General features: G+C 43.2%; 1 protein-coding gene, 1 long non-coding RNA gene and 3 other non-coding genes across 7 annotated transcripts in view; 2 read left to right on the top strand and 3 right to left on the bottom strand.

Annotated features, from left to right (window-relative positions):
- Trim55 (tripartite motif-containing 55) overlaps positions 1-9791 on the bottom strand; it is a 41942-nt gene extending 32151 nt beyond the window's left edge. For 2 of the 3 annotated variants that reach the window (XM_006232181.4, XM_006232182.4), the window contains exons 1-3: positions 9476-9791; positions 8831-9003; positions 1368-1533 (exon numbers count right to left, since the gene is read on the bottom strand). In XM_006232181.4, the coding sequence (XP_006232243.1) occupies positions 1368-1533; positions 8831-9003; positions 9476-9643 (507 nt within the window). In that variant the 5' untranslated portion in view covers positions 9644-9791. The remainder of the gene's footprint in view (positions 1-1367; positions 1534-8830; positions 9004-9475) is intronic. The other variant, NM_001012218.1, reaches the window with a different exon arrangement.
- A 12023-nt stretch (positions 9792-21814) lies between these two features.
- On the bottom strand, positions 21815-21904 carry Trnay-gua2 (transfer RNA tyrosine (anticodon GUA) 2). The gene is given in 2 exon segments: positions 21815-21850; positions 21868-21904. It is a non-coding gene; the product is annotated as a tRNA-Tyr (tRNA).
- A 322-nt stretch (positions 21905-22226) lies between these two features.
- Trnay-gua8 (transfer RNA tyrosine (anticodon GUA) 8) lies at positions 22227-22320 on the bottom strand. The gene is made up of 2 exons: positions 22284-22320; positions 22227-22262 (listed from the first exon to the last, which is right to left on the bottom strand). It is a non-coding gene; the product is annotated as a tRNA-Tyr (tRNA).
- A 182-nt stretch (positions 22321-22502) lies between these two features.
- On the top strand, positions 22503-26184 carry RGD1562890. Its single transcript, NR_037704.1, has 2 exons — positions 22503-22926; positions 26093-26184. It is a non-coding gene; the product is annotated as an RGD1562890 (long non-coding RNA).
- Positions 22659-22731, top strand: Trnar-acg1 (transfer RNA arginine (anticodon ACG) 1). The gene has a single exon. It is a non-coding gene; the product is annotated as a tRNA-Arg (tRNA).
- Positions 26185-27711: the final 1527 nt, after the last annotated feature.

Here is a 27711-nt window from a genome sequence, read left to right as displayed (position 1 = left end):
CGAATACAGTGCAGATACATGCAAATGCTCACTAGACTGTCACACAAGCTTAAATCTGTACCTTGTTACTGGCTTTAGCAGTGACAATACAACTTTAAAATCCCTGTGCTCTTCTGACCCAAAATATTTTTTCATTCCTATTTACCCTCCTCCTAATCTGACCTAAACTTCTCAAGGTTATTGAGAAAGATATATAACCAATATAAACCTGAATTTTCCCACATTTGAAAGGAGAGGTCTAATAAACCTGGGCATAAGGCATTTAAAACCTACAGTCTTCTCTACATGTGAAAGGTAACATGGAAACCTATTAGTAAATAAGAAGCTACTCTGACCAAAGAAGAAACAGCTGGGAGTCCTACTTCCCATCCCTCTGACCATCCCATGGACTTCCAGGCCTCTGAGAGAAGTAGTCAAAAGCAGATACCATACAGTTCTACTATGCTAGGCCTTGCAGCTAAGGGGTCCGAGCAAAGAAAATAAAAATTAAGTTGAAAATAAATAACAGCAACAAATGCAAGTCATTGTTACTGGTCGTAGCAGGTACCACAGAGTTTGCCTTTCAGATTGATTTCAACTCCGGTCTCTGATATAAAATTGAAATCAATGATTCTAAGTCAAAGAAACTGAAATATGACTGATCTACTGACATACACACACCTTTACTTGCATAGAAACATAAATTCCAGGCTCCTGCTACATGGTGCAGAGCTGATGAGATGCTATAAAGACTATATTGAGTTGGAGTGAAAGTGAGAGACATATACTACATTCAGAGAGTGCTTTGAAGGCCAGCAGGAGGCACAGACTTTAAGTTGTTTTGTAGCTGTGTGCCATGACTATGGGTCATACAAGGAGTTGGTGAGAAAAGGCTTTGAGGAAGGCAAGAGGACAGTTTATAGATGAACAATAAAAATAATTCTAGGACTGGAAAGAGAGAGTGAAGACCATCTCATTCTTATCTGTAGTTTTAACTCCGAGTCATCTTTATCAGCTGGCATTTGATCAACCTCCTAATGCTATGTATCTTTAGCTACCTCCAAAGGTCACAGAGTCCTTCTGCACTTTTTTCTCTTTTTTTCTCTGGCCATCTCTCTGGGCAACTCTGTAACTTTGAAGGGAATGGAATTTGAGACTACTTCCGGTAAGGCCTTCCACTTCCTGTGTGGCCTTCCACTTCCTGTGTGGCCTTCCACTTCCTGTGTGGCCTTCCACTTCCTCTGGGACCTTCTACTTCCTTTGGGTCTTCTACTTCCTGTGAGGCCTTCTACAGCCCTCCTCCCCTTTGTCGTGCTCCCCTCTTTGGTCACATGAAGCTAACTCACTAATGCTTAGAAGGGGTTGAGGAGAGGAATTGAACTTCCTACCTTCTGCCTCTGGAACACATGGGTCAGGGGAGCCACCTGGCAGTCCTTATGAGCGCCAAAAACCTTGCACAGGGAGCAGGTGGGCACTTCACAGTTCAGACAGTAGATGTTGATGCGTTCCTCTTCATGCTCCTCACACATGGGCTGGTCCAACTTTTTTTCTGGCCTGGGAAGAGGGAAGGAGATAAATAACTACCAACATCCACCAGGGCAGAGCAGAGGGGTGGCAAGCTTTGCAAACCTTATTGGTCCCTGACCTTCCAACCCTATCCTGAAGACTCCCAAAGCCCTTTCACGTTCAGTTGGGTGGGAGGTGCTGACAAATCTCCATCTGCTTGAGCACTTGGGACCAGAGACACTGATGTATAACATTCTTCAATTAGCATTTAAATTTTAAACTGTGTTTGCTTCAGTTCAAGATTTAAAAACGACCTCGTGGAATTCCTGAAAGTTCAACACTGGTCTCTGGCCAGCCATTTGGAACTCCTCCAGCTCTGTGCCCACAGATGAGCTTATAGGTTTCTCATGAAGAAGAGGAAGCTACTGATAAGCTGCATCTCCATTTTAGGCTAGTGGAATTGCTCAGTGCTGCCCCTCCAGCCTCTAGCCCCAGAAATATTTCCCACCTACAAGTCTGAGAATTAAGGGGCCAAGGAGACACAGGACTAGGTAGCTGTGGGTGTTACCTCTTTACATAAAACCCTTAATATTTGATGTATCCCATATAAAGACTGAGCAAGATGGCTTGGTGGGTAAGGAAGGGCACTTGCTACCAAGCCTGACCTACATGGTAGAAGGAAAGAACTGATTCTTATAAGTTGTCCTCTCTATAAGTATCAACTACACACACACACACACACACACACACACACACACACACACACACACACATCATAAATAAATACCTGTATTTTTTAAAAGTTAAGACTCAGATTGTTAGAAATTGAAAATAAATCCAAATTCAAAAGTTTCCTTATATTCCCAATGTAGCTATGTAGAAGCATCCCACTGCAGCCACTACTTCTTTTCAGTTGCTGTTGAAATATGTTTCTTAAAAACAATAGGATTCATGGATGAGAAATCAATTTAACAGTTAATGGACAGGATTACTAAAGTCATAATAGAATAGAACACTGAACTGTGAGTTACTTTTAGTGAGGATTAAAAGTACTGACATGTGAAAGTTTTGTGTCAAGTATGTGTGTGGATTACATATGCACACTGCATAATACATATGTACATCAAAACATATATATATATATATTCTATATCATTCAGATGTGTACAATGTAAATGTGTAGATGTATTACAATGTAAAACATACAAACATACTGTCTACTGTGAGTCATGAATCCAAGTGTTTGAACTCCCTGGTGTTGGTGTGTGGGATTGATCATGTAGCTGCAGTCCCAGTCTCAGAAGGTAGAGGACATTTTGATTTATCGCTACTGTACTGGGTAGTATTTGACATTGGTATCAATAAAGGCTGGGAAATATCTAGGTCTGCTAAGGAAGCTTCATGAGGTTCTAGGTCCAAGATTTTGCAAGAGGAATTTTTATCTGGCCCCATAACTACATACATTCATGAAATCTATGGCCTCTGGATTCGCCCATGTATCCGGGACTCAAGCAATGAAGCAAGGCCATGCATGGAAAGACTGTTTCCCTGCTCAGGTCTGACCTGGAATTTGAGGCAATCTTCTTATTTTCTGTATAGCCTGTGCCTAGAGCAGAGCCTCACAGGAGCCCTGCTGAAACATTGAGAGGAGACGGGAATTGGTTGAGGCTTTGAGATCATCTGGAGACTAGGACCCACAAGCCGACCTCTGCCTGGTCAAAGCCCTCTGTACATCATGCTAACTTGGGCTTTGCTGGACTCTGGAGCACATTTGCTGGAAAACCACAGCACAGGCATTCGAAGGCCCTTTTCTTTCCTAGGCAGGTCCAGTTTAGCACATATTGTTAATGTCCTTGTGCTGTTATGATGTCAGCAGAAATGAGCTGAGACAGTGTTACAGAGATGGAATGCAGGAAACACACACACACACACACACACACACACACACACACACACATATTGAGCATGTGGAAAGAGACAGACTTATATTTTATTTTTGTTTATGATTTAATTTACTCTTTTTTCATAATACATCGACAATCGATTCCCTTATTCATTAGTAGTTTTGCTGTTGGTTTGGTTGGACTTTTTGTTTTTGCTTTGTTTAGGAGCAATCTCTTCTAAATAAGTACATAAGAAAATCCTGTGTAGAACTTAAACCAAACAACAGAGCTGAAATAAGTTTGGCATAGAGAATTAAAGATGTAAACACTGTCTATTAGAGTAGCTGAGCACACAGTCATAGTTCCAGGCTCAGGGCTGAATGTTGGAAGTGCCTCTCACTGTTCAATACTGTGGAAACCTATAAATTGCTCTCTCTGGTCTCCTAAGTCTCTAGGGTTAGCATAGCTTATACTGAAGAGTGATCAGGAAGTCCTGGTGAGGGAGTTCAGTTAATGCTGTTGTAGTTAAAGTGAGCTGAAAGTTTAATTCCAGCTCAATTTCTGCATGTGTTAATGCGTGGCCTGAAACACAGGACTAAACCTTTGACATCAGTTTCTCTCATCTAGAAAACAGACTGAGGGTCTTCTAACTAAATGTGGCCGAATGAGCAGAGGCAATTATTTGTGTTTCCTGTGGAAACCTCCCTAAAGAGGAGGGGGGAATAAAAACACATTAAAAAAACAAACAAACATAAGGTAAGATGGCGTCTACCAAATGCTGAAAACTGGGAACGTCTAGACAATTTCTGCTGGTTGCCCACTAGACAGACACCTACAAGAAGCTGGGAGTCCTGGGAAATTTCAAGAATGGCAGCCAGAATCTTGAGCAGACCCTCTATGGAATATTGTGAGGGTGTGGGTGTGAGGGCAGGACATTTAACTCGGAGGACATTTTAAGAGATTCCATATGGAATTGTACTTCATAAAAGCACACTGTAAGCCAAAAGGGAAGACATGGGTTGAAACGGGAGTAAATAAAAACAATTCTCCATCAGAGTAGGGCCCAGCACTGAAAGTGCTCTCTCTGCAGCAGAAAGCTGATAGTCAATGGCGAACACAGAAAAACAAAACAGCAAATAGAAACATAACAGTAAGATACGCATGGGGTGGGAGAGTTGGCTCTGTGGTTAAAAGCACATATTGCTCTGGCCGAGGACCGAAGTTTGGTTTCCAGCCCATGTGGTAAGCTCATCACCAAGCATAACTCCAGTTCTAGGGAATCTGCCACTCTCTTTTGACCTTTACAGGCATCTGGTACGTACATGGTATACATACATGCATTCAGGCAAAATATTCATACATATGAAATGAATAAGTCGAAACATTTTCTGTTTTGTTACAAAAAGACAAACCAATAGCACAACTCTCATTGGTGATAAACAGCAGGATACAGCCAAGACAATTAAATTATTGCATTTGGGAAGTGAGAGCTAACAGTGTGAGAGGTCCCACACACATGTAACAGATGTGCAGCTTGGCCTTCAAGTGGGTCCAGAACAACTAGAGCAGAGGCTATCCCAAAAGCTGTTGCCTATATGTGGGATGTGTTCTTCTAGCTGGGCTGCCTTTTCTGGCCTTAGTGGGGGAGGTTATGCTGAGCCTCACATAGACTTGAAGTACCAGGGTTGGGGGGATACCCATGGAGTCCCCACCTGCTCAGAGAGAGGGGGAGGTGAGGATGAGGAAAGGACTGTGGAAGGGGGTGACTTGAGGGGGCAGAGATCAAGATGTAAAGTGAATACGCAAAAAATAAATAAAATTTTTAAAAAGTGTGAGAGAGAATGATGGGAACAACCGTTCTCACTAAAGGCCTTGAAGTCTTGTTTAAGACTCTTTTAAAATTAAAATATTTAAAAATTTCATTCCCATTTGAGCTTTTGAATGGGCTGGGGAAATGTCTTGATCAGTAAAGTGCTTGCCATCCAAGTGTTAGGACCTGAATTTAGTTCTAAGCGTCCTTTAGAAAGGACAGAAAACAGTGTGGTTGCTTGTGCCTGTGACTCTAACCTGCTGAGGCGCAGGAGAGTCCCTAGAGCTTGCTAGCCAGTTGTGCCCGTTTAAGTGACAGACCCTGACTTAAAAGATAAAGGGGAGGGTGGGTGGCAACAGAGACATCTGACCCACCACTGGTCTCCACATATACATGCCCAAACACCTGCCCACACGTGAACATGCAGTCATGCATGCATCACACACACACACACACACACACACACACACACACACACACACAATTTAGTAGGATGATAATAGAACCCACCTCAGAGATTCTTTGGGAAAATCAAAGAATCACACCAGATTCACAGGTAAAGCTTCTAAACAGAGTGTGACACACAACACAGTCATTTTGTTTATTGTATTAGCAAATTAATCACTATGTTAAATAATAATATTAACCAAATTAGTACCTTCTCTTGCCCAGCCCAAACCGTGGATAGTGCGCCACCATACAGAATGCACTAAATACACTACATAAGGCCAGGATTTGTCAAGAGTCCAGCTGTCCTGTATGAGGCCAGAGTTGGATGATACTTCAAAAGCCCATCATGGCAGCATTTCCCCTTTCTGTTGACAGTGCTAAAGTCTATGCCTAGGGTTAGTTAATTCTGTATACCCAGAGTTACTCTCTTTTTTTTTTTTTTTTTTTTTTTGAGTTACTCTTAAGATCACCTAACATATCTCAAGGCTTTGGGTTCGGGTCTGTCATGACTTCCTAACTCTAGGAACAGCTAGTTTTATGTTATTAAGCCCCTTTTAGACAACTCCAAAATCAACTTGAGTTTAATAAACAATGCAAGAATTTTGTAATCACAAAAGTATACCTGTTTCAGTCGGCTTTTGGTTTAGTGGTAGGGATTTGGCTCCCTGTTTTTCTACAATTTGTTCCTCAGCCCTTAAAGGAGCATCAGGCTGACTTCATTTGTAAAGTAGTTTTAGTTTTATTAACACACATTTTGATGAATTAAGTCTTTTTTTTTTTCCGGAGCTGGGGACCGAACCCAGAGCCTTGTGCTTGCTAGGCAAGCGCTCTACCACTGAGCTAAATCCCCAACCCCTATTAACACACATTTTAACATTTCCTGTCTTCTAGATTTCAAAATGCTATCATGTTCATGTATGAAGTTCTCACCAGGTGAGTGGAGAGACAGAAAAATCATTGTAATAAACAAAACACAGCAAACTGTGGTGTGCTTGTCCACGCTGCTAACACTGTGGAGCCTCTGTGATATTGTTACAGAGCTAACATTGTGGAGCCCCTGCTCTGTAAAAGGCACTGGATCTGACACTGAAACCATTGTCACAGAAATGCCTTTTAATAATTGGTTGCTTACTAGTTGTAATCTCTTAAGGACACATCATCTACCCCTTCTCTTTCCTCCCTCCAAACCCTCCCATCTATGCCTCTTGCTCCTTCAAACTCATGGGCTCCTTTTACATTGATATCACATACGTATATCTATACCTGTACACATTTCTAAATAAGACCTGCTCAGTCTATACAATTTTACTCTCATTATGTTTTCAGGTATGTCTGTTTGGTGTTGGATAACCTGTTGGTGTGCCTTTCCCTGCTCTCCACACTCCTTAGCTGCCTGTAGTTCTTTGTGTGCTGAAACCTTGTGGTCTCTCCCCATCCACTTTGGTATGGCTATTGTAGTTTTCCTTGTTCCGCTCGTGTTTAAGCAGTCATGCTGTGGGGGCAGTAAGAGGTGTAGCTTCTGACATTAATAGGAAACACAGTCTCACAGCAAACTCCCTGATCTGATGTCTCTTAGGATCTTTCCACCCCTTCTTCTGCAATGTTCCCTGAGCCTTTGGTGTGGGAATGATTTGTAAATGAATCCATTGGGATAACTGTTAAACACAACAAAATGGAGTGCAATCTGATCTGTAACACGGTAACACTTTCCTCCTAGTGGAGAGATTAGGAAGCAAGGGGAACAGGTGTCTGCGGTGTGTCGTCAACAATTCTTCCTCAGTTCCATCTATAGCCTGCTGCTATCTAATTTAGTTCTGAATCTTGAGCAGAAACTAATGGCCATAATAGTCACAATAATTACATGTTATATTAATTGAACAACTTTCCTGCAAAGAGCACAGGGCGTTTATAGCTCTGCAGGTGTTCTGTAAGCACAGACCTCTTGTAATAAGGATCACAACAGGTCTAGTTCTACACAATTTCCATATGGCTACCAAGGTTTTAGACTCAAATGACGTATGCAGAATAGAGATAGGGTCTTCACACCATGCCTTTTAGGAAGAAACTCCTCTCTAGGAATGGAAAGCTTATGTGGTATGATAAATAAGAAACCTTTTTACGTGTTCTAATGAATGGATTCCTGTGACACACCAACCAATCAGCAAGTGGGTGCTACTAAGAGTATTTAGTAGCAGGGGGAAGCCTGATTTCCCTTCCCATTTTTGTAAATGACGTTTCTAAAGACCAGCAGTATATCTTGCCTTGAATGTTCCAAAACGCCAATATTTGACAGATGATGAGGTCAGAGTGTTTTAAAAGTATAAATATGACTGTTCTTTAGACTACTTTAAGGCAAGACAATGAGGAACTGGGATATTTTTGAAAAGTGTTTCTTAACTTATATACATTTTTGTTCCAGAGTTTCTCTATATCAAAGGATCTGGAGTTTATGAACTGTCCATATATCAACTTGCCTATTGTTGTGTTTTATAAAAAAGAAAAAGAAGATAGAGATATGTTTGGTGGAGGCACGGTATGTTGTGGGGAAGACGATGCTCCTGCAGGTCCATGATGAGGCATCCCTGCCCTCTGAGGTACCAGCTTCATGACAGTATAATATAGTTTATTTACTGCATGGGAAGGGTAGTTGAGGGGGTGGGGGAGGGAGAGAGAGAGACAGAGACAGAGACGGAGACAGAGACAGAAACAGAGAGACAGACAGACAGACAGAGAGAGAGAGACAGAGAGAGAGAGGGGGGGTGGAGGGGGAGAGAGAGAGAAGAAGATGAGGAAGAATGGGGCTGACCAGGAGCACATGGAGAGAGATGGGGGAGGGGAATGGGGGGAGAAAGGACAGAGTGGGGAAAGGGTAAGAAAGCAGGAAAACAGGAGCAAGAGACCAAAAGAGAGAGGAGGGGACAAGCAGCCCCTTTAATAATGAGTTGGGCACAGCCTACAAGAAACGCTAAAGTCAATAATGAATGTAATCCAAGGATGTGGGGTAGATCCCACCTCTGCCAACATGACTCTTTTTAATGGCACAGATGCATGCGCATCGGCTCCTTTCTTCCCTCCACACGCAACTCTGTCTCACTGAGAAGGAGTGAGGTGGAAAAGCCTTTTAGTGAACAGTTAACACAAGACCCATAACAAACACGCAGTGCATCAGCCCACTGAGACTCACCCTCGGAGCAGCTCTTACCTGGTGGATTCCTGCTTGTAGATATCAATGATGTTCTCGACAAGCAGGTTCCTCTGTAGTCCATAGACCCCATGCCTGTCTAACACCACTTCATGTCTGCAAGAGGGGCAGCGGAAGCGGCCCCCCGACGCCACGGTGGTGCCTCCTCTTGTGGGTAAGTACGGGTTAGAGGCCTGTTCTTGCCAAGCAAGAAAAAGGAACTGAGTAATCCCACAGAAAGCTTTTTGGAGACTTATTTTCACTCTCTGGCCCTACACACAATACCGACTCCTCAGGGCTTACTGTACGAGGTCCTGAGACACAGGGCCCTCCTTGGTCCACAGCCTTATGCAGTTCATCCTGGCCAGCAAGGGGTATTTTCCCCCTGTATTTCCTAACCCAGAGTTTCAACCAGAAGCACCAATGCTGACGTGAGCAGAAACTCATTTTCAATTCTTAAACAGATTCAGTGAATCAGTTTTGTTTAACTACAGTCAAATATGGTTCTTAGAATTAAAATATAACAGGATCTGTGGGACGCAGGTTGATGACCAAACCTGGGGAAATGATTCAAATACACTGACTACAGCCTCAGACAGCTCCCTAAGGGAACTAACTGGCTTTGATCTGGACACTCTATAGCTTCCAAATCCCAAACAAACCTACCTGGAAGATGTCACTGGCGCACTTCCTGCACAGGTTATGCTGGCACGGGAGAATGACCACGGGCTTGGTGAACATCTCTAGGCAGATGGGACAGATCAGTTGCTTTTCTAAGTTATCCATGGTCTGCTGCTCTTTGGAGAAAGACTTGTAATTCAGAGAAGTGCTCATTTCCTAGCCGTCCCTGGGTGTGCCGCCAGGGGAAGGGTGCTCCCGAACGGCTTCTGGAAGTGTTTCCTGGAAGTAATTCCAAGGACTGTAATGATCAAGTGTCCTTTACGTCCCTCTCTGTGGAGGACATGTTCCAGGCCTGGCTCAGAATGGGTGATGGAGCTGTTTTTAGCAACCCAAGGTCACATGACCCTGGACTGACTTGTCCATATAAGCCAGTGACAGGAGGATGGATTCTGACAGGTGACAGAGAACAGGAGTCAACATTCTTGCCCTGGGGAGTAAGAGAGTGGGTGGGAAGGGGATTACAAGCCCCATTTAGCAGGGGTTAGGAAGGGAGGGCAATGTGAAGCCCACAGTTGTCAACAACAAATGCAAAATGCATGCTTAGTCTCTGAGCCATGCCCTCTTGAGCACTTGGGAAGAACTTAGTGACAGGCTCCTGCAGAACACAGCCCTACAGTGTAACTGTCTAAGAAGTATTGTTTCTTCAGGTTTCAGGAAACAACCCATCCAAAGGAACACGGTAGCAACTTCTTAGGTGCAAGTAAGCAGAGCTTGTTCTGCAGATCTCCATCCTGATCTGTCCAGGGCAATAGTGTGAAAAGCAATGCGTGATATTAAGTATTCCACCTTTGCCAAGGTTAGAGTATAGGGAAATTCCAACCTAAAAATGCTTTCACCATAAAAGTGTGTACACGAGCGTTTTCTTTTTACTCATGTTTATGAGTGTGTATGCATGTTTACTTATGTGTGTGTGAACATGTTGTGCATATGCATGTGGGGAGAGCATGTGGTTGGTAACAAGAGTCTCCCTCCATCACTCTTCATCTTATTCGGAGTCAGGATCTCTCAGTTGAAGCCAACATTAGCCAGTAGGACTAGTCTGGCTAGCACCTTGCTCAGGGGATTCCTCTGTTTGCCCTGGAATTACCACACCCAGAGGGCATTTACATGAGTTCTGCGGATCTGAACTGGAGTCATCACACTTATGCAGCAAATGATTTATCCACAGAGCCATCTCCCCAGACCTCTGTTTTAAAAACTTTAAGCACCAAAATGTTGAGTACGTTGCTCTCCTCACGTAGCCCTCGTTCATCCTCTACCTCCCACTCCACATACATCCTAAGACACAAAGAAAATGTATGAGAGACTTTTTAAACTTAAGCTGACTTTGCAGCAGTAGTACCCAATGGGTTAGCAGCCGGCATGCAGATCACACACTATAGTTGCATTTCGTCATGTGTTGGAGGAAGATGCAAGTGCCTTCAGTAGCTGAGGTGAAGACAGTGTCCTGGATACCGTCCCAATCCGCTCCTAAATGTCTGTGCATTTTAGTCTTCATCCAAGGTCAATTTTTTAAAATGATAATATCCCTAGTAATTTCTAATACTCTTGGTCTGCTCTTGTATCAAAACACAAATTCTGACATTTGCCAGGAATTTGTAAAAATTTTAATCAATATGTGTTGTATGTAAAACTTGAAATCAGATAAAAAGCAAAAGAAATTTTATGTCAGTTTTTGTGTGAATTTTTTATCTTATTTCTCTATGATTTCAAAAATCCAAAACATAGCACACAAAAAATTCCCCAATATACTGTTAATTGCAATAAAGGGAAGGTCATTGTGACTGGCTGTGCTATCTTGTTCTATGTGAGTAGATAGTGTATTTGTAAGCCCTGTTGTCTAATAAGAAGTTACATGAATGGATAAGCATCAGGGGGAAATTTTAGAGGAGTCTCTCAAATATTTATATAGCAATTGCAGTGAGGAAGGGAATCCACGCCTTTCCTGATGAATTACACCGTCTCCTCACTTCACCAGTTAGATTCTGCTTATATCTGGTTGTGGAGTTCTCAGCTCTACATATGAGATTTCCAAGGTGGGGGGGGGGTTCTAGTACAGAAGCAAAACTAAAGAAATGCACTTATTAGTCAGGGTTCCAGAGGAATAGAATCAGTAGGTGTGTGTGTGTGTGTGTGTGTGTGTGTGTGTGTGTGTGTGTGTGAGTGTTTGTGTGTGTGTGTGTGTGTGTATGTGTGTGTGTGCATGTGCTTGTGTGTAGTACTGTAAGAAGGTTTGACCAGATCACATCACATCATTAAAGGCTTTATAGACACATAATGCCCTTCTGAAGACTAGAGATCTGCAGAAACCGATAGCTTCTTAAGGCAAGAAGTTGGAAGTCTCAGAATAAGAGAGAACAATGATGTAGTCTTAGCCCAAGGCATAAGGTCAGGAATGACCTGAAGAGTCACTAATACAAGTTCATGTCAACTGAAGTCCAATATCTGGCGATGACAGCAGCAGCAAACACCAAACCACTCAAACAGATCCCTGCATGCCATCAACTTTGGATGCCCCCCTCTTCCTCTTTTGGTTCTGAAATTCCAACTGCCCTTAATTCTGGATAGGTCTTGCCTATCAGTTTGAAGACTGACATGAGATTTGGTTGTAGAGACAGCTTCACAGCACACGCAGAGCATGTGATTTACTGGGAGTCTTTAATCAGGTTAACAACCAAGATCAACCACTACGGTCTTTAAACTAATAGTTCTGCCGTGACCCATCTGTCAGTGGGCTGCATCCTGAGAACTGAATCCCTAGGCGAGTCTATCAGTATGTGACCATCAGGTTGGAGTTACACAGGCTTGGCTGGCAGAGGTCACTATGCACTTGGGTTCTCTGGGATATCTTACTGCTCCTAGACTACAACTGGAAGAGCATGGTCTGGGACCGAATGCTTGAGGCAATTATAGCCTAGTGGTAAGCATTGCCTACCTGAAGTACAGCAAGAAAATGGAAATAAAGGATGAAAAGGTTGGAAGCTGCTCTGGCTGAGACAATGGGTTAGTATGAAGCCTGGGACAGAAATGCAGACTACTGCATTTATAGATGAATGAATGAATGAATGAATGAATGAATGAAAGAAAGAAAGAAAAAATAAATGTTACATCAAAACCTATTTGACATTGGCTTACTGTAATTTTATTTTTTGAGGTCTATTTTTATTTTATGTGTACAGGCATTTTTGCTTCCATATACATTTTTGTGTCGTGTGCATGTGGTACTCTCAGAGGCCAATAGAAGACCTGGAATAGGAGTTCAGATAGTTGTTTGCCACAATGTGAATGCTTGGAATCAAACCTGGATCCTCTGAAAGAGCAGCCAGTGCTCTTAACTGATGACCATCTCTCCACTTCTGATTGTATACATTTTTACCTTGTAATCTTTCAGTTTTGTACTTTTGCTTGATAAACATTTATTTTATACAGCTGTAAACTACTTTCTTCCTATCTTCATTATGTAAGCCTCTTTTGTGTTTATTTTGTTTCTTTCATAGAAAATGAAGACACAAGTATACAACATCGACCTAGACTCCTCCCCAGCAGCATCTCTACAAACATGTCCACAATGCACTATCAATGTCCTCATAACCGCAGAGAATACCAAGTGATGTAACCATATGCGGCTATGAGTATACATGCCAATGTTCCGTCACTGACTGAAAAGTTGTTAGGTGGTACATGAGTTGCACACTGAGGCAGGGCCTCTGGTGGAAGTAACCCATTCCTTCTAAAACAATTCACTGAGCATTCACCATCTGTTCCTATAGAACACAGCTCTGGGCATTGAAAGACTAAAGAGCGAGGACTGAATGTGATGGATCTTACACATGTAAGAACCACACAGTGAGAAGGCGCTAATTCGGAGTGCCAGGAAAGCTTTGTGGTGGGATGGCTTTGGAATGAATCAACTCCACAAAGACACACTTGCAGAGACATGGAGGCACAGGCATACAGGGAGCCTCAGAGCTTCGGAAGTCTGGCCTAGAATGAAGAACGCATTGCCACCCCGTGAATTCTACACTAAAGGGTTGTGTCCTAAAAACTTACTCAAACCAGGCACTAGAAAGTCATCAAAAATTTCTCATGGGATTGTTTCCATGAGCTCATGTGTTGGTGGAGTGACCTTCCTGCCATGATTGGGTCAAATGGTGATATAGGGGACTTGCTAAAGGCAAAATGGAAGCCTCCAATAATCCAAACAAGGGTCAGCAAGCCCTTATACAGGGCAGTAGCACTGGAAAGGACAGTAGGAAATGGACACTGGGGTTATGACAGTTTGACCCGATGGAGACTAGCCTAGCATGACCCACCCGTGCTGCTGTTACAAGGGATGCTACAGTGAGTCAGCAGGCAGACTCTCTGGGTTCTGCAGCTGCCTCACCTTGTGGCAGGAGGAAAGTACCTTCACCAAGCTGGATTTAGGTTCTGTCATCTACAACTGATTAGGGTTCATAACTTAGCAATTTTTTTGTCAGGAGCCATCAGAGAACAAGCTAATAACTGCAGTGATCTTCTACCATTACGGTTAAAATCTACAACTGAACTACAGTATGCAAGGCCCAGGAGAAAATCATTTTAGGAAAGATTCCTGCTGTTAACCTCCTTTTCCTGCTATTATTAAACATATAGGACAATCACAATTAGCCCACTCCTTTGAGCAGATCTCTGCAGATCTACGAAGATGTACTGTCTTGTAGTGATGCTCTATAAACAAATAGATGACTTCTTATTTATTATTTATGATGATCCTATAGGAATTCCTACAATTATACCAGTATTTATTAAGCTCTTTTAGAGTGGGGCTGCTATTAGGTCTCTTCTGATAGTTAAAACTGCAGTGAAAACTCTGCCAGTCTCCCATTGTGTCACCAGTAAATTGCATCTAGATAGAAACCAGACTAAGCTCAGAGTACATTCCAAGAGGTTGTAAATCCATTAACCAAAGGTCATAAAAAGGGAACTAGTGATTTATTATAGGTGCTTGGGTAGAAGATAAAATCTTGACTGAGTTTATCTATACAAAACTTTACTAATAACTTAGTTATGGTTTTTAACTCTCAGTGAACCTGTGGAGCTGTGACAGGTGATGGATGTTTAGTCAGATAATTACTCCTGATGGATATGCACGTAAACATTCACTCTTGCAAACTTCTTATTCGATTTATGATTTGCGTTTTGTGTATGGACTTGTGGTGAACTTTCACCATGTGATCATGTATTCCGAAAGATGTATAAGTGCTGAGGAAAAGAGCTGAGGAACTCACAGCTGAGCTGAGGAAAACTTTTTTGGACAGAACATTTCTTAGTCAAAGAGGAGAAGAATTTTTCCTTATCTCTCTTTTTCATTCATTCCATTTCCCCTTTTTTCTTGGGCAGCTTTCATAGGGAATTTTTTACAACTTAGTAATAAATACTATAATCACTTTTTAAAGAGTCCCTTTTTCTCTCTTCTACTAACAGGCTGAAAGTTAGAGCCTTGCAGATTCTGCTGAGATAGGACAAAGGCCGCATTACTTTATCCCCCACTGGCTACATACTCAAGGATTCTCACTATATCTTCAGTTTGAAACATTGTTAGTGACACATAATTCAGAAAAGCATTGTGTTTACATTCCAGCTGTGATGCAGGCTAAATGTAAAAGCCCTCCACCCCATCCCCCATCCCCCATCCCCCATCCCCCATCCCCCACCCCCGGAACTCCCTGCACCCCTCCATTCCCTGCCCATGTGTTTGACCCCTTGGCTCCGACCTGGTGGTGAGTCTTTGGAAAGTTGTGAAATCTTTAAGTCTAGGAGATGGAGACTCACTGGGCAAAGCAGGACACTGGTTGCAGGCCTGCCCCACTTCCGGTTTGCTCTCTGCTTCCAGATACAAGGAGTCCCAGTTGACTACATGCTTCTGCCTTGTCTTCCCCTCCATAATAAGTGGTGCCTTGTACAACAGCGAGGTTTTGGCAGGAATTTTGTCACAGAGATAAGAAAAGTAACTGATGCAAGTTTCATATATATGAATATACATATATGAATATATAATGTATATGAAAATATATTTATCATATTTTATAATTAATATAATATTACAATTTTTTTTAGAGAGGAGAAAGGGAAAGATAAAAATTAAGACCAGCCAGAAGACAAGACACATCAGGAGGGATTGAATGACGGTCCCCAGATTTGAACTTGCATGTCCTCTCTAGGTGGAGTCAAGATCCACCATCCTCCCAGCACATAGATGCAAGACCATACAAAGAAATGTTATCCAGGGAGGCTCACCCATGCTTCTGAGTACAGACTTATCACAGAGGCATGCTGAAGTTGCTTGTTGGCTGTGACTAGCTGTAGCACTCCTTGCTTCACGGGGGCCTGGATGATACTATGAGCCTCAGAACTCCAACATTCTAATCATAGGGTGGCTCTTGCCATCCTGATCAGTCTGTCCTGAGACATCTTATTAGCATAAATTATCAATGACATCACTCGGGAAATTCTAAGAGTTTAGAGAAGTTGGGACCAGTGCCAAATTCTTTGTCATTCACTAAAACCTCAGTGTGATCGTCAGGGCTGGGAAAGGGAGACTCTAAAATTATTTTTACTTCTGTTTCAGCACATCAAATAAACACATATCCCATAATAGCTGTTATTATCACTGTGGCCAGCTGTGGCTGGAAACAGTTGTCCAGGGGTATAGTTGCTAGGCTGTGCAGAGAGTTGATTTTCATTATAGAGTCCAGGATCTCTTTCTACGAAAGTCCTAGCAGGACTTTCTGTGGTGATGAAGATCTGCACTATCCAACCTTTCTACTGAGTGATGAGAATGTGTATAGAACTAGACTGGCATTTAATGTTTTAAATATATTAAATAAACTTAAATTTTTGCGACAGGAAGCCATTTTGTCCACTGATGTGTTTTATGCCTGAGTGTTTTAGGGTATATTTCACACCCTCAAAACACTTCTGATTATCTAAAAACAACCTGGTGAATTTCTTGTCTGACGATTGTGAAAGACCTTAAGAGAGCTTTGTCACTAATAAAGATGGAATTGAGCCTGTACCAGAAAGGTCTGAAGGCAGCTCTCCCTGAAAGTCTCTTCTCCCAGTGAGATAGAAAATACTGAAGCATCAGGAGACACAAGCTGGGCCTGATGTTTGTATCTTTGGTGACAGTGAGTCCATAGGTCCTAAGAAGAATCTAGAAGTGTGTGAGGCCTCAGGCCGAAGCTCTTGATGGTCTTTTCTTCTGGCCTGGCTCTAGGGGAGCCACCTCATTCTTCCTTTCAATTAGTGCACAAGGGTAACGGGTTAGTCCAGGCTTTGTTTTGCTTGGTCCTCCCAACTCTTTTCCTCATCTCCCCATCTCCTCTTCTTCCCAAGCACTCCCATCTCCACTTCTGTGCAGCCTGTGCTTTATCACCCTGCCTCCTTCCTAAGTCCCTGTTCTCTCGTCTTGTGGGCCTGATTCCTAGTTTCATGACTCATATCCACCCACATGCATCCCCACAGGTACACTCATGTGTAACAGTGAGAAGCTAAGACCCACGTGTGTGAGAGACCATGTGGTATTCGTCTTCTGAACCATTATGGTCTCATTCAGTAGGAGACTCTCTAGTTCTACTTTCCTACAAAGTCTTAAATGGACTTTTAAGCATCATTTAATTTACATTTATGATTAAATGGCCACATGTGGTGAGTGGTTTCTTATTGGACAAACAGCTCTTGAATGTGAAATTTAAAAAAAAAAATCTTGGGGAAACTGAAGTGTTTACATAAAGGATTCTCCAAAAGGAGCTTGGAGAGCACCATTGGGTGGATTGTACCTTATAGCTGGGATGTGAATGACCATTGGCTCCAGGTGGTTAGAAAAACAATATCAGATATTTACTCCAGCTTTCAGAATAGGTCAGAACACTCTGGGGACAGGAGGAATTTGAGGCATGAGTCAAAAGCGGTAACCTTTCTCAGCACACCAGAGTACCTCGGGGCATTTCGTCATTCCCAGCCCCTTCTGTCTCATCTGCACAGGTCCTTGAAATATGGAGGCTTAGCTTCAACAAAATAGGATCATACAAAATAGGCTTTATGGTCAGACACAAGGTGACACCAACAGGGAATATTAGATACAGTTTGTATTAGTTACTTTTCTTATTGCTGGGATAAAATACCTGATGAGAACAGTTTAAGAAGGAAAGGGTTTACTGCACTGACAGTCTGAGAGGATGATCTATCATGGAGAGACGGTGTGGAGGCTGGAGGAGCCCTAGCAAGGGATTAGGAACCTGGGACAGCTGGTCATTGAGTCATGGTGAGGAAGCAGTGGGTATCTAAATGCTGGTGCTCACACTTTTACAGGATGTGAGACTCCACCCTAGGGGATGGGAAACAGAGCTCCGCATATCCAGGGTTGGTCTCCCATCTTAGTTAAATCCATCAGGAAATGCCTTCACAGACATGTCCAAAGGCGTCCTCGGAGATTCTAAAACCAGGCCTTTGGCAATCAAGATCAACACCGAGTGAAAGCAAAACAGGAATTGTAAGGCCAGTCTTGCTTCTGGCTTAATCTCTTGTACCCAGAAGAATCAAGGAATTTGTGACTGAGTCCATCATTAAAACAGAGAAAAATACAAATAAGACACGATAAGGACACTGGATGATGTGAATGTTGGAGGCACTGATAAGCCCTGAGGGGGCTTAGGCAGAGTGGACATCGAGGACACACAAACAGGCCATGACTTGCAGATTAACTCTAGCATTGGTTAAATTTCCCCAGACCAAAGCAAAGCAGTGTATAATTAATCTAGTGTTCTTGGGTGTGTGTGTGTGTGTGTGTGTGTGTGTGTGTGTGTGTGTGTGTGTGTGTGACAGCAGCTGTCTTGATCTATCATGCTCTCAATCTTTTGAAGACAGGGCAATCACACAGGCTGGCTGGCCAGAGAGCACCTGGGAGTCTTTTGTCTTCGTCTCCCAGCATTAGGGTTACAAGTGTTTTTATGTGGGTACTTAAGCCAAGCCCTGGGCTACAAAATTAAATTCTCTTTACTTAAGAGAACAAAATGTTAGTAGTTTCCTGCAATACACATCTATCCATCCCTTCCTTCTCCCCGCAACTATTGTAAGCACAATACACTACACATTCCATAAAGAAGGCCGCACTTTACTTAAAATTTGGATGTACTGTTGTTTGAACAGGCTCTGCTGCAATTCTGCACAACTTGGCCCCGGAAACATGACTCAGGGGACACAAGAATGAAAAAAAACCACAGACACGTGTAGAAATGCTGTGTGGGAGCACCTATGGTACAGTCGACACTCAGAAAGTTCATTGTGTACATCACAAAGGGAAGGGGCTAACTGCTCCAGGGGAGGCCTCTGAGGGACAGCACTCTCAGGCTGCAAACATCCAGAAGAAAGAAGCTGTGGTTGATATTTCTGCATGCACTGGTTTTAACGAAAGGCCAATCGTTCCTTACTAGTTCTGGGAACAGAGGAGTGCTTTGCCATCCCAATGAGCCACAGCTGCTTTGTCACTCCACAGATCTGAGGTACTGGGGTCCTTGACACCGACTCCTTGTTGACAATATACTGGGACTTCATCTTCTCCACACAAGTTTCAGTAGATCACCCAGATACAGGGAGGCTTCCTTTGGTTTCCTATAGCCAAAGCTATGATTTTAAAAAACACTTCCTGAAAAGCACGAGTGACTTGTGGGTGCTTGTCTTCCCAGCATGTGGGAGGTAGAGTCCAAGGCCAGTCTGGACTACACAAAAGCACCACCACCTACAGCAACAACAGAAGCAGGGCCCCTAATCTTAGGAATGTGCCTTCATGTATCAACCTTAACAGTACCTGAAAAGTAAGACTCCAGCCCCTAGCCCTCCTTTCTACAGTAGGATTCCTGTCATTACCTATACTCAGAAACTCTACAGATCTTCCCCTGCTGCCTCTGCTCAGCTGGCCTGTTACCATTTTTTCTTGCTACCTGGCAACAAGGAGTTTGAACACATGATTTTAAATTTTGGATGAGAAACAGCATTTCATTGAGAATAAAAATCACAAGGAAGTGGCTAATTTCAAAAGTGCTCAGACACTCTGGCATTTCTTTTATTGAGTCAATTGTAAACTCCTTGTTGGAAGCTGTATTTACCTTGATAACTTCTTCAGCTTCAAAGCTGTTCTGTATAGATTTCAGTTCACCATGAAGATCTCTGAGGAAACGTGTAAAATCTAACATACTGTACTTTCTTCTGGACATTTCTTGACACCGTTTATGTGCTAGAAATATCCAGTGACAGTCCAACAAGTGGTCACATCTGATGCTGTCACCTGGGCTCTAGACCTTCCTTAGTGCCACTGAAACCACACACCCCTGCCGGCATGTTCTTACAAGTTCTTAGTAAAATGCCAGTGGTTGTACATATGCTATTAGATGGCCATCCCAGAAAGTGTTTAACCCCATTCTGAACTTTCAGTCTTGGTCTATTTCCCTTTCTTGGGAGAGCCTAGCACCCCTTTGCTGCACTGTCTGATGTATTTAGACAGCACATATACAAAGATCCAAGTAAGTCCTCTGGCCCTGCAGGTGTGGGATGTTCATCAGGCCTCTTGGTTTTAAAACCTGCCCCAAGCTCTGCATCGTGCCAGCAAAATGCCAGGGCCTGTTTATGCCCCCCAAATCACCTCCTCTTTCTTTTTCTCCTTTCTTCTGCCCTTCCCCCCACTTCCTACTGATAACAGCAGCATGTCTACTGTGTTCCAGGTTCTCTGCTAAGAGATTCCAAAGTCTGTCTTAATTGAGACGAAGCTTAATTAACATTACAGCCACCCTGATTTACAGAAGATGAAAGGGAAATAATCCAGATGCTGAGCAACCCCTCCAAGGTCCTACAGAGGCCAGACAGGCCATTGGCTTTCACTGCCCTCATGACTAAGCACTCTGTGACTCAGCCTCCTGATTACCACGGGTGAACATCTGTGCTTCCCTGTCTGACTGACCTCAGGAAGTGACTGGACTCTGGCGTAGACACCATTCCTACTATCTGACTTGCCACTCCTTTCTCTTTCACCGAGTACAGTTACAGAGGTTATTGTTACTGTTCACAAATAAGATTTCAGTGGCAGAGCACTGTGGTGAACACCAGGAACCCCAGTTCTGGAAAAGCTGAGGTAGACAATGAAGAGCTAGAGGCCTGCACAATGGGGTGGCACCCACTGCTCTATCATGTGGCACAGACACACACACACACACACACACACACACACACACACACACACACACACACACACACACACACACACACATCCCACACAGCCCTTGGGAGGCACAGGCAGCTCAAACCCAACCACTGAAGCCATGTTTCAAGACACTAAAATAAGAAAAATACATCATTTATATGAAGGGGGATAAATTTAAATGGCGTAAAGATTCAGCTAAAAACTTTATTGAAAATAACAAAATGGGATTAAAAATGGAAAGATAGAAAGTGGAAGACAGCAAGAAATGCAGCAGATTGTATACACTGGATACAAAAGCACACGAGTTGCCCAAAACTCTAAAATGTACAAGAATTGTAACTTATTATAATCCTCAAAAGGCTAATAATTCTGCCCTGGACTGAAGTGTATATGTGTGCACATGCGTGTGTGTGTTTTAACAAGGGGAGTGAACCTAAATCGAACTTTTGGGGTGGGGGGAACCGGTTCGGTTCGGTTTGGTTCGGTTCGGTTTGGTTTGGTTTGGTTTGCTTCGTTCGTTCGTTTGTTTTTAATTTTCAGTTTGCCCTCCGTGCTGGTCCCTAGTCTACGCAGTGCCCCACAGTTTGTTCCAGGAGGGAACTAGACTCCCAAAGTCTTCTGAAGGAAATCGTTCCTGCGCCCTTAGGCCTCGGCTCCCCAGGTGACGCCACACAGCCCCGGACCCTCAGCTTAGCCAAGGGTTTAGAGCTGGGTCGGTTTCCGGTTTTTGCCCCTTCTTGTGTTTCTACATATCCGTAGCATGCCTGGGAGTTTAGGACACCACACAAAATACAAAGTTGAAATTCAGCACACTGGGTTTTACTTACTGTCTTTCGGCTCGAACTGAAGTGGATTACAAAAGTAAAATGCAAAATTTACCGAAATGCAAAAAGGAAGAAAATTGGAGGATGCGGGCATCGATCCCGCTACCTCTCGCATGCTAAGCGAGCGCTCTACCATTTGAGCTAATCCCCCTCCACGAGTGCCGCCTCATCTTGTGCTCCCCTAGAGGAGGACAAGAGCACTGCTCGGCAAAGAAATTTGAATATGTTTCATAGATGAGATTAAAAGGCTAAAATAAAAGGCAAGCTCTTTCCTTCGAGCCGGAATCGAACCAGCGACCTAAGGATGTCCGACAGACACACGCCTACAGTCCTCCGCTCTACCAGCTGAGCTATCGAAGGGAGCGACAAGCTGTTTGGCAGATGAGCTCCATAACACTACGTCACTCCTTTGCGCGGCGTTTCCCAATGATCCGGCCGCGAAAAGGGTCGCCCTGGTGCGCGAAACTAGGAGTACGTGAGGAACCGACCGGGCGGTGGTGCAGCCGCAGTCTGGGACTTGTCTGAGCGCGCTCGCACTAGGGGGATCGCAAAAGGTTGGATACGGAAGAATACAGGCCCGAGTTGTAAAGTCCTAGAACTGCAGAGACGTAACTTGGGGAGCTCAATGCCTGAGAGAGGGGCTCTGGGGAAGGCCAGTAAACCTGGATAAAACATTACTGTCTCCTTCGAGCCGGAGTCGAACCAGCGACCTAAGGATGTCTTCTCACAAGGAAGTTAGCTACAGTCCTCCGCTCTACCAACTGAGCTATCGAAGGGACATGAGTTACTTTTTTGCCCCTTGACACTAAACACAACTGAATCAGGGAGTTCCTCAGGCAGACGGAGTTGCGCATGCGCATTTCTCAGACCTTGCGACGTCAGGGACGCGGGTCGTTTTACGCATGTGCACGACCACCGTTCTGCCCCCGGCAATCCCGAGCGGCCTAGAAAGGTCCCAAGCAGTGTCCCCGGGAGGCCTAGGCTCTGGTTCTCCTTCGTCGCCTGGCCTGCCTGTAGTCCCTTTTCTTTTATCACTATTTGTTGTCGTCCCGGTGAGTATAGAGAACTAACTCATGCTGTCATCCTGAAAGTCCCGAGAAGAGTCCTCATGAATGGGCCAGTGGCGCAATGGATAACGCGTCTGACTACGGATCAGAAGATTGTAGGTTCGACTCCTGCCTGGCTCGAGCTTTTGGAGCTGACTTTAAGCTAGGTCAGCAATTGGCCCCTGATGTTACTGTTGTGAACTTCCTGGAAACTGAACCTCCCCCATCACACATTCTCCCACCCCCATACCCCCCTTCAAGCCGGCCAACTCATCAAGACTTTGTGTACAGTTCAAAAGTTTCCGCATTTACTTTACCTAAGTGGGCCACTTCTTGGTAAGTCAAGACAGTAAAATGTTAAGTACTTATCTCCACTTTCTGATACTGTGCCTACTTAAGTAGTTAAAGATAGAGTTTTTATAATCCACTCATCGACTTGCGTCTTTTCACCAAGCCGGGTGTTTGAGCAAAATGAGCTATGTTGAAGTTACCATGCTGACTGAAATAGCAGCGCTCTAAAGTCTGGCCTAAGACGGGTTGGACATACACTTATTTGAAAATGATGGGAGGTTTTCTTTTTGTTCCCTCCTAAAACGTCAGGTTTTACATGCAAGGGATTAGTAACTTTAAAGTTGATTTAGTGTTTCTCAGACTTTTAAAACAACAAAACTACTTTTATGGAGGTTGGGGGAGTGTTGCTTTCCTCCACTTCCAAATCACTGAAGAGCAAAGAGCCATTATCTTGTTCTTCCTTCATTTTCTTATTTTGCAAGGGAGGGAAACAAGGTGATTATCTTCAGGTCATTGTCACAACACCTTTGCACTGTGATAGAAACAGTCACCCTTAAGCAACTTAACAGGAAGCATAGGGGACCAGGAAGTTAGGGGGGTTGTTTGGTTTTTGTTTTATTTCTGTCTCTTACAACAAAATTTAATGTGAGCTACAGACACATTCAGGTAAGCCCTAGGAAATGAAGGATATACTGCCAGGAAGGCTCCTCCCTCAGTGCCTTCATCTCCTTTTTCTCTAAGGCCATAGTGCTCCCATAAAAATCCCTGAGCTTTATGGATAGCCCAGTCTATCACTGTGAGAATCCTTTCCCTTCTCAGGCCAGATTGCAAAATTCCCCCCTTTTCTGGCTGGTTATATTTCTTTTTTCATAATATGTTGGGAGAATATGTGTGGTTGTGCGGATGCATATGTAAATGTGCTTTCCCTCATACCTCTTTGAAAAAGATAATTAAGATAGATATAACAAGAAGGGCGGAGTGGAAAGAGGAGCAGGAAGAAGAGAAAGACAAAGAATCTTTACCACATCCGAAGCTATCAGTCAGCCCAGAGGCTTTATATAATACTTGGGAGTTCAAAAGCAAGTGAGATTGTAGAGACTCAATCACAGAATGAGGAGGGCAAAGGGAGGGCTGCATCAGCATGCACCTCACAAAGACAGAACGTTTGCCTAGGAGAGCCTATGGAATGGAGATGGGGCTGAGGGTGGGCAGAGCAGAGTGCAACAGAGATGGAAAGGAAAGGAAGAGTCCCCAACCCTACTCCACTCTCACAGTGGGGCACTGTAGGAGCTCTTGATCAGGTACAACATGTTCTTTAGTCTTTAGCCATGAATGAGAAAGCCCACTGGCCTCCTAAAATGGGGAGAGGGTGTTTGTCAGGAAACAACACCTTAAAAAAAGTTCAAGTTAACAAATTAAGCAAATGGCCCAAGAGATTAAAAATAACATGAGAAACAGAACAAAAGTTTCAAAATGCTAATGGTTCTTCTCTAGGAATCCAAGAAGTTATTGCAACAGTGAAAACCAGAACACAGATAGTAAAAGCATCAGAGAGCAACTGAGTTCTTAAACCCTAAAACCATGTCTGCTCAGGTAAAAAAAATCTATCAGTCATAGCTGGCAACCACATGGGAACATGGAAATAAGAGAGCAAATACCTCCCAGGACACCAGACCCTGGAAAGCAAAAACATTCTAAAATGGCATGAAAAGAGATCCAGAGAACACAACTGCCAAGTCCATGCTCTAGAAAGATAAAGCAGAGGCAATCAGGAGCAAAGGGGCCATCCAGAAGGACTGGCTAAAAACATCCAAGCCTGGGTACAATCTGGTGAAATGTGAAACCCTTGGAAGCTGTCACAGAGGAGGGCCCAGCAAAACAAAAGAATTGCCTACCCATTCAAAATAGCAGCTACACCTGAAGGTCATACTTTCAAGAGGTTCTGTACTTGTTTGAATGAGAGTGACCCCCATAAGCTCATATATTTGAATATTTGGTCCACAGTTAGTGCAACTATTTGGAAAGGATTAGGAAGTGTTTCCCATGGCATCAACTTTGAGGTTTCAAAAGCCCTTGCCATTCCAGGTAGATCTCTTATCACTCTCTCCCTCCCACTTCCCTCCTTCCCCCTACACCCCATCTCCCATCCTGGTGGCTGTGCCACCATTTCTTTCTACCATCATGGCCATGGACTAACCCTCTGAAACTGTGAGCCCCAAATTAAATGCTTTCTTTTATAAATTTCATTGTTCATTGTGTCTTACTACAGCAATAGAAAATTAATACAGTCTCAAAATATCTTTCTGAGAGAAAATAAATATTATTTGAAGATAAAGTCAAACTGATAAGTTCTCCAGGGAGATGAATCTGAGAAAGAATTAGAGTATACATTTTTAATGTACACATCTTTAATGGGGAAATGGAGGGGGGGCTGGTAGGGAAAACATCATGTAGTGATGCTGAGCTGACAGCTTCTGACAGCACCCTTGGTAGTTCCAAAGCAAGGATTGCCCTTTAGAAGAGACCCAAGTAGGGCAGAAATGGTTGGGCCCTTGTACCACTTCCTGGTTCAGTTGCTGGCCATAGGCTGGTAACGTCTGGAGGATCCAGAACATTCTGTTAACTGTTGTACTTACAGATGGACAGGGACTAGCAACACAATTCTACATCTGCCACAGAAGTACTTCTGCAAAACAAAACATCCAGCAAACAAGAGCACACAGTATTTTAGAATAAAGGAGAAGCAACCCAACAGCTGGATGTTAGATAATATGACTCAGGCTGACTGCTGCTGGTTTTTGGGTGTTAATTTTTTTCCACTTAAGAGTTCAGATGTCTTGGTCCCCAAAGTAATATTGGCAGATAGTAGTGGGTCTTTAAGAGGGTTTTATCTAGTAGGAAGCTACTAGGATCTTGAAGCATGTCCTCAGGATTGTAGGTCTGTCTCTGCATGACTTTCTGTTTTACATATATGCTCAGTAGTTTTAACTGTCTACTTGACATAACCTAGAATATTCTGCAAAGAGCGTTTCAGTTGAAGAATTGCCTAGATCAGGTCGGCCATGTCTATAGAAGAGTGTGGGGAAATCTAGCCCATCATGGATGGCATCATTCCCTAGGCAAGCTGTCCTGAACAGTCTACAAGTGGGAAATGTAACTGAGCTGAGTACAAGCAAGCAAGCAAGTTTGTTTCTCTCTGTTCTGACTGTAGGTGTGATGTGACCAGCTGCCTCAAGGTCCTGCCTCAGTGATGGACTAGACCCTGGAATTCTTAAGTCAAATAAACCCTTTCTTCTCAAAGTTGCCCTTTGTCTATGTGTTTTACTACAACAAGAGAAATAAAACTATAACATCCCACCAAGACAGCATTGCTCTGTCATTTACTATAATCACTATGGCCAGAGACCATATGTTGTACAGGACTATCTTTCGGGCCAAACTGACACCATCTTCAGAAGTCTAGCTGAGCTTGCTCACTAAAGATCACAAGAACTGAGGTTCCCTCTCAGAAGGATTGGTGGGTGAGGAAAGTCATGGTGTAAGGGTCTGAAAATCACTGAAGGAAGACCCTAGACTCAGATAGTATGCAAAGACTGAGCATTTAGTCTGCAGAAATAACCAATATATGGAGGTCAACTATTTTCCAAAATGGCACCCCAGATAACGGCACTCAGGCCTTCTTATAGGGAATTGGAGGAACTCTCTAGAAGGAATAGGTAATCTAAAGTTTCATTGGTGGGTGCTGGGGGTCACAGGTGGTCTGCTTTCCTATATCATGAATGTTTAACCATAAGATGAGATAGGACTGCCCAGAACAGATGGTCATTCTGAAAGAAGTTATTTCCCCCACTTTTGTGGCTATCCCCAGGATGCTATTTGAGAGGGGGTTTTATGACCCTGTTTCTGGATTTTATGGTCGGTTCCTGAAGCTGGTGCCTTCTGGCTTTCTTTTCTGAATGAGGCCTGGTCCTTAATTAAATGGAGACAAATGGGGTTCATGCCACCTTTTCAATGGAACACTCCCCCCTCCAATCAGTTGTATATAATTCTGCCTTAATTACACATGACCTTGGGGTCTCTGGGAAGGACTAGATGATATAGATGGTAAAAGGACAAGGGCTTAGGACTCCATCTATGGGTCTATAGGGAATCCTTAGCCGATGTTGGGTAAAGGAAAGAAGCAACCACACTCTTGTAACTCTCCACCTATGCTCTGTAAGGAAGCCCAATAAACGAATTATTTTCTGTACAGTGAACTTGACAGAATTGCACCCCCATTTGTTGCTAAAACCTTGAGATAACAGGTAGACCTTGGTGATGTCTCTCCAGGGAAGACATTTTAGCTATTTGGGTTTTCAACCACAGAAACTGTGAGCCAAATCAAGCTCTTTATAAAGTTATCTTGTCTCAGGAATTTTGTTACAGTGGCAAAATTCTAATATATGTGCTACAAGCAGGATGAAGTATAATCAGGAGGTACACTGGGAGCTCTAGGAAGATTTATGTTCCAAGAAGAAAGCAGATACTTTTACAAGTCATGTGACTAAAGATCTAAAAATATGATTACATATGTTACTTTTCTTTAAAAAGTAAAACAAAAGATAGTTAAGAATTTCTAATAAATAAAAAAAAACTTTGTAAAAAAAAATGGCCCAAATACAAATAAACTGAAATGTGGCACAGTTTTGACAAATCAATGTGTCAATCACCTTCGGACAAGTTCATCTATTGAAGACTTGACTTTCGGTACCTTATAATATCACATTTGGGGACAGGTATTTATTGCACAGAACACATGAGACTCAAGAAGGATGACCAAAATGCAAATGC

Source organism: Rattus norvegicus, chromosome 2 (assembly GCF_036323735.1).
Source record: "Rattus norvegicus strain BN/NHsdMcwi chromosome 2, GRCr8, whole genome shotgun sequence".
In the NCBI taxonomy this organism is placed as follows: Eukaryota; Metazoa; Chordata; class Mammalia; order Rodentia; family Muridae; genus Rattus; species Rattus norvegicus.
The sequence above is the reverse complement of the archived record's forward strand: the minus strand, read 5'-3'. Positions and strand labels throughout refer to the sequence as shown.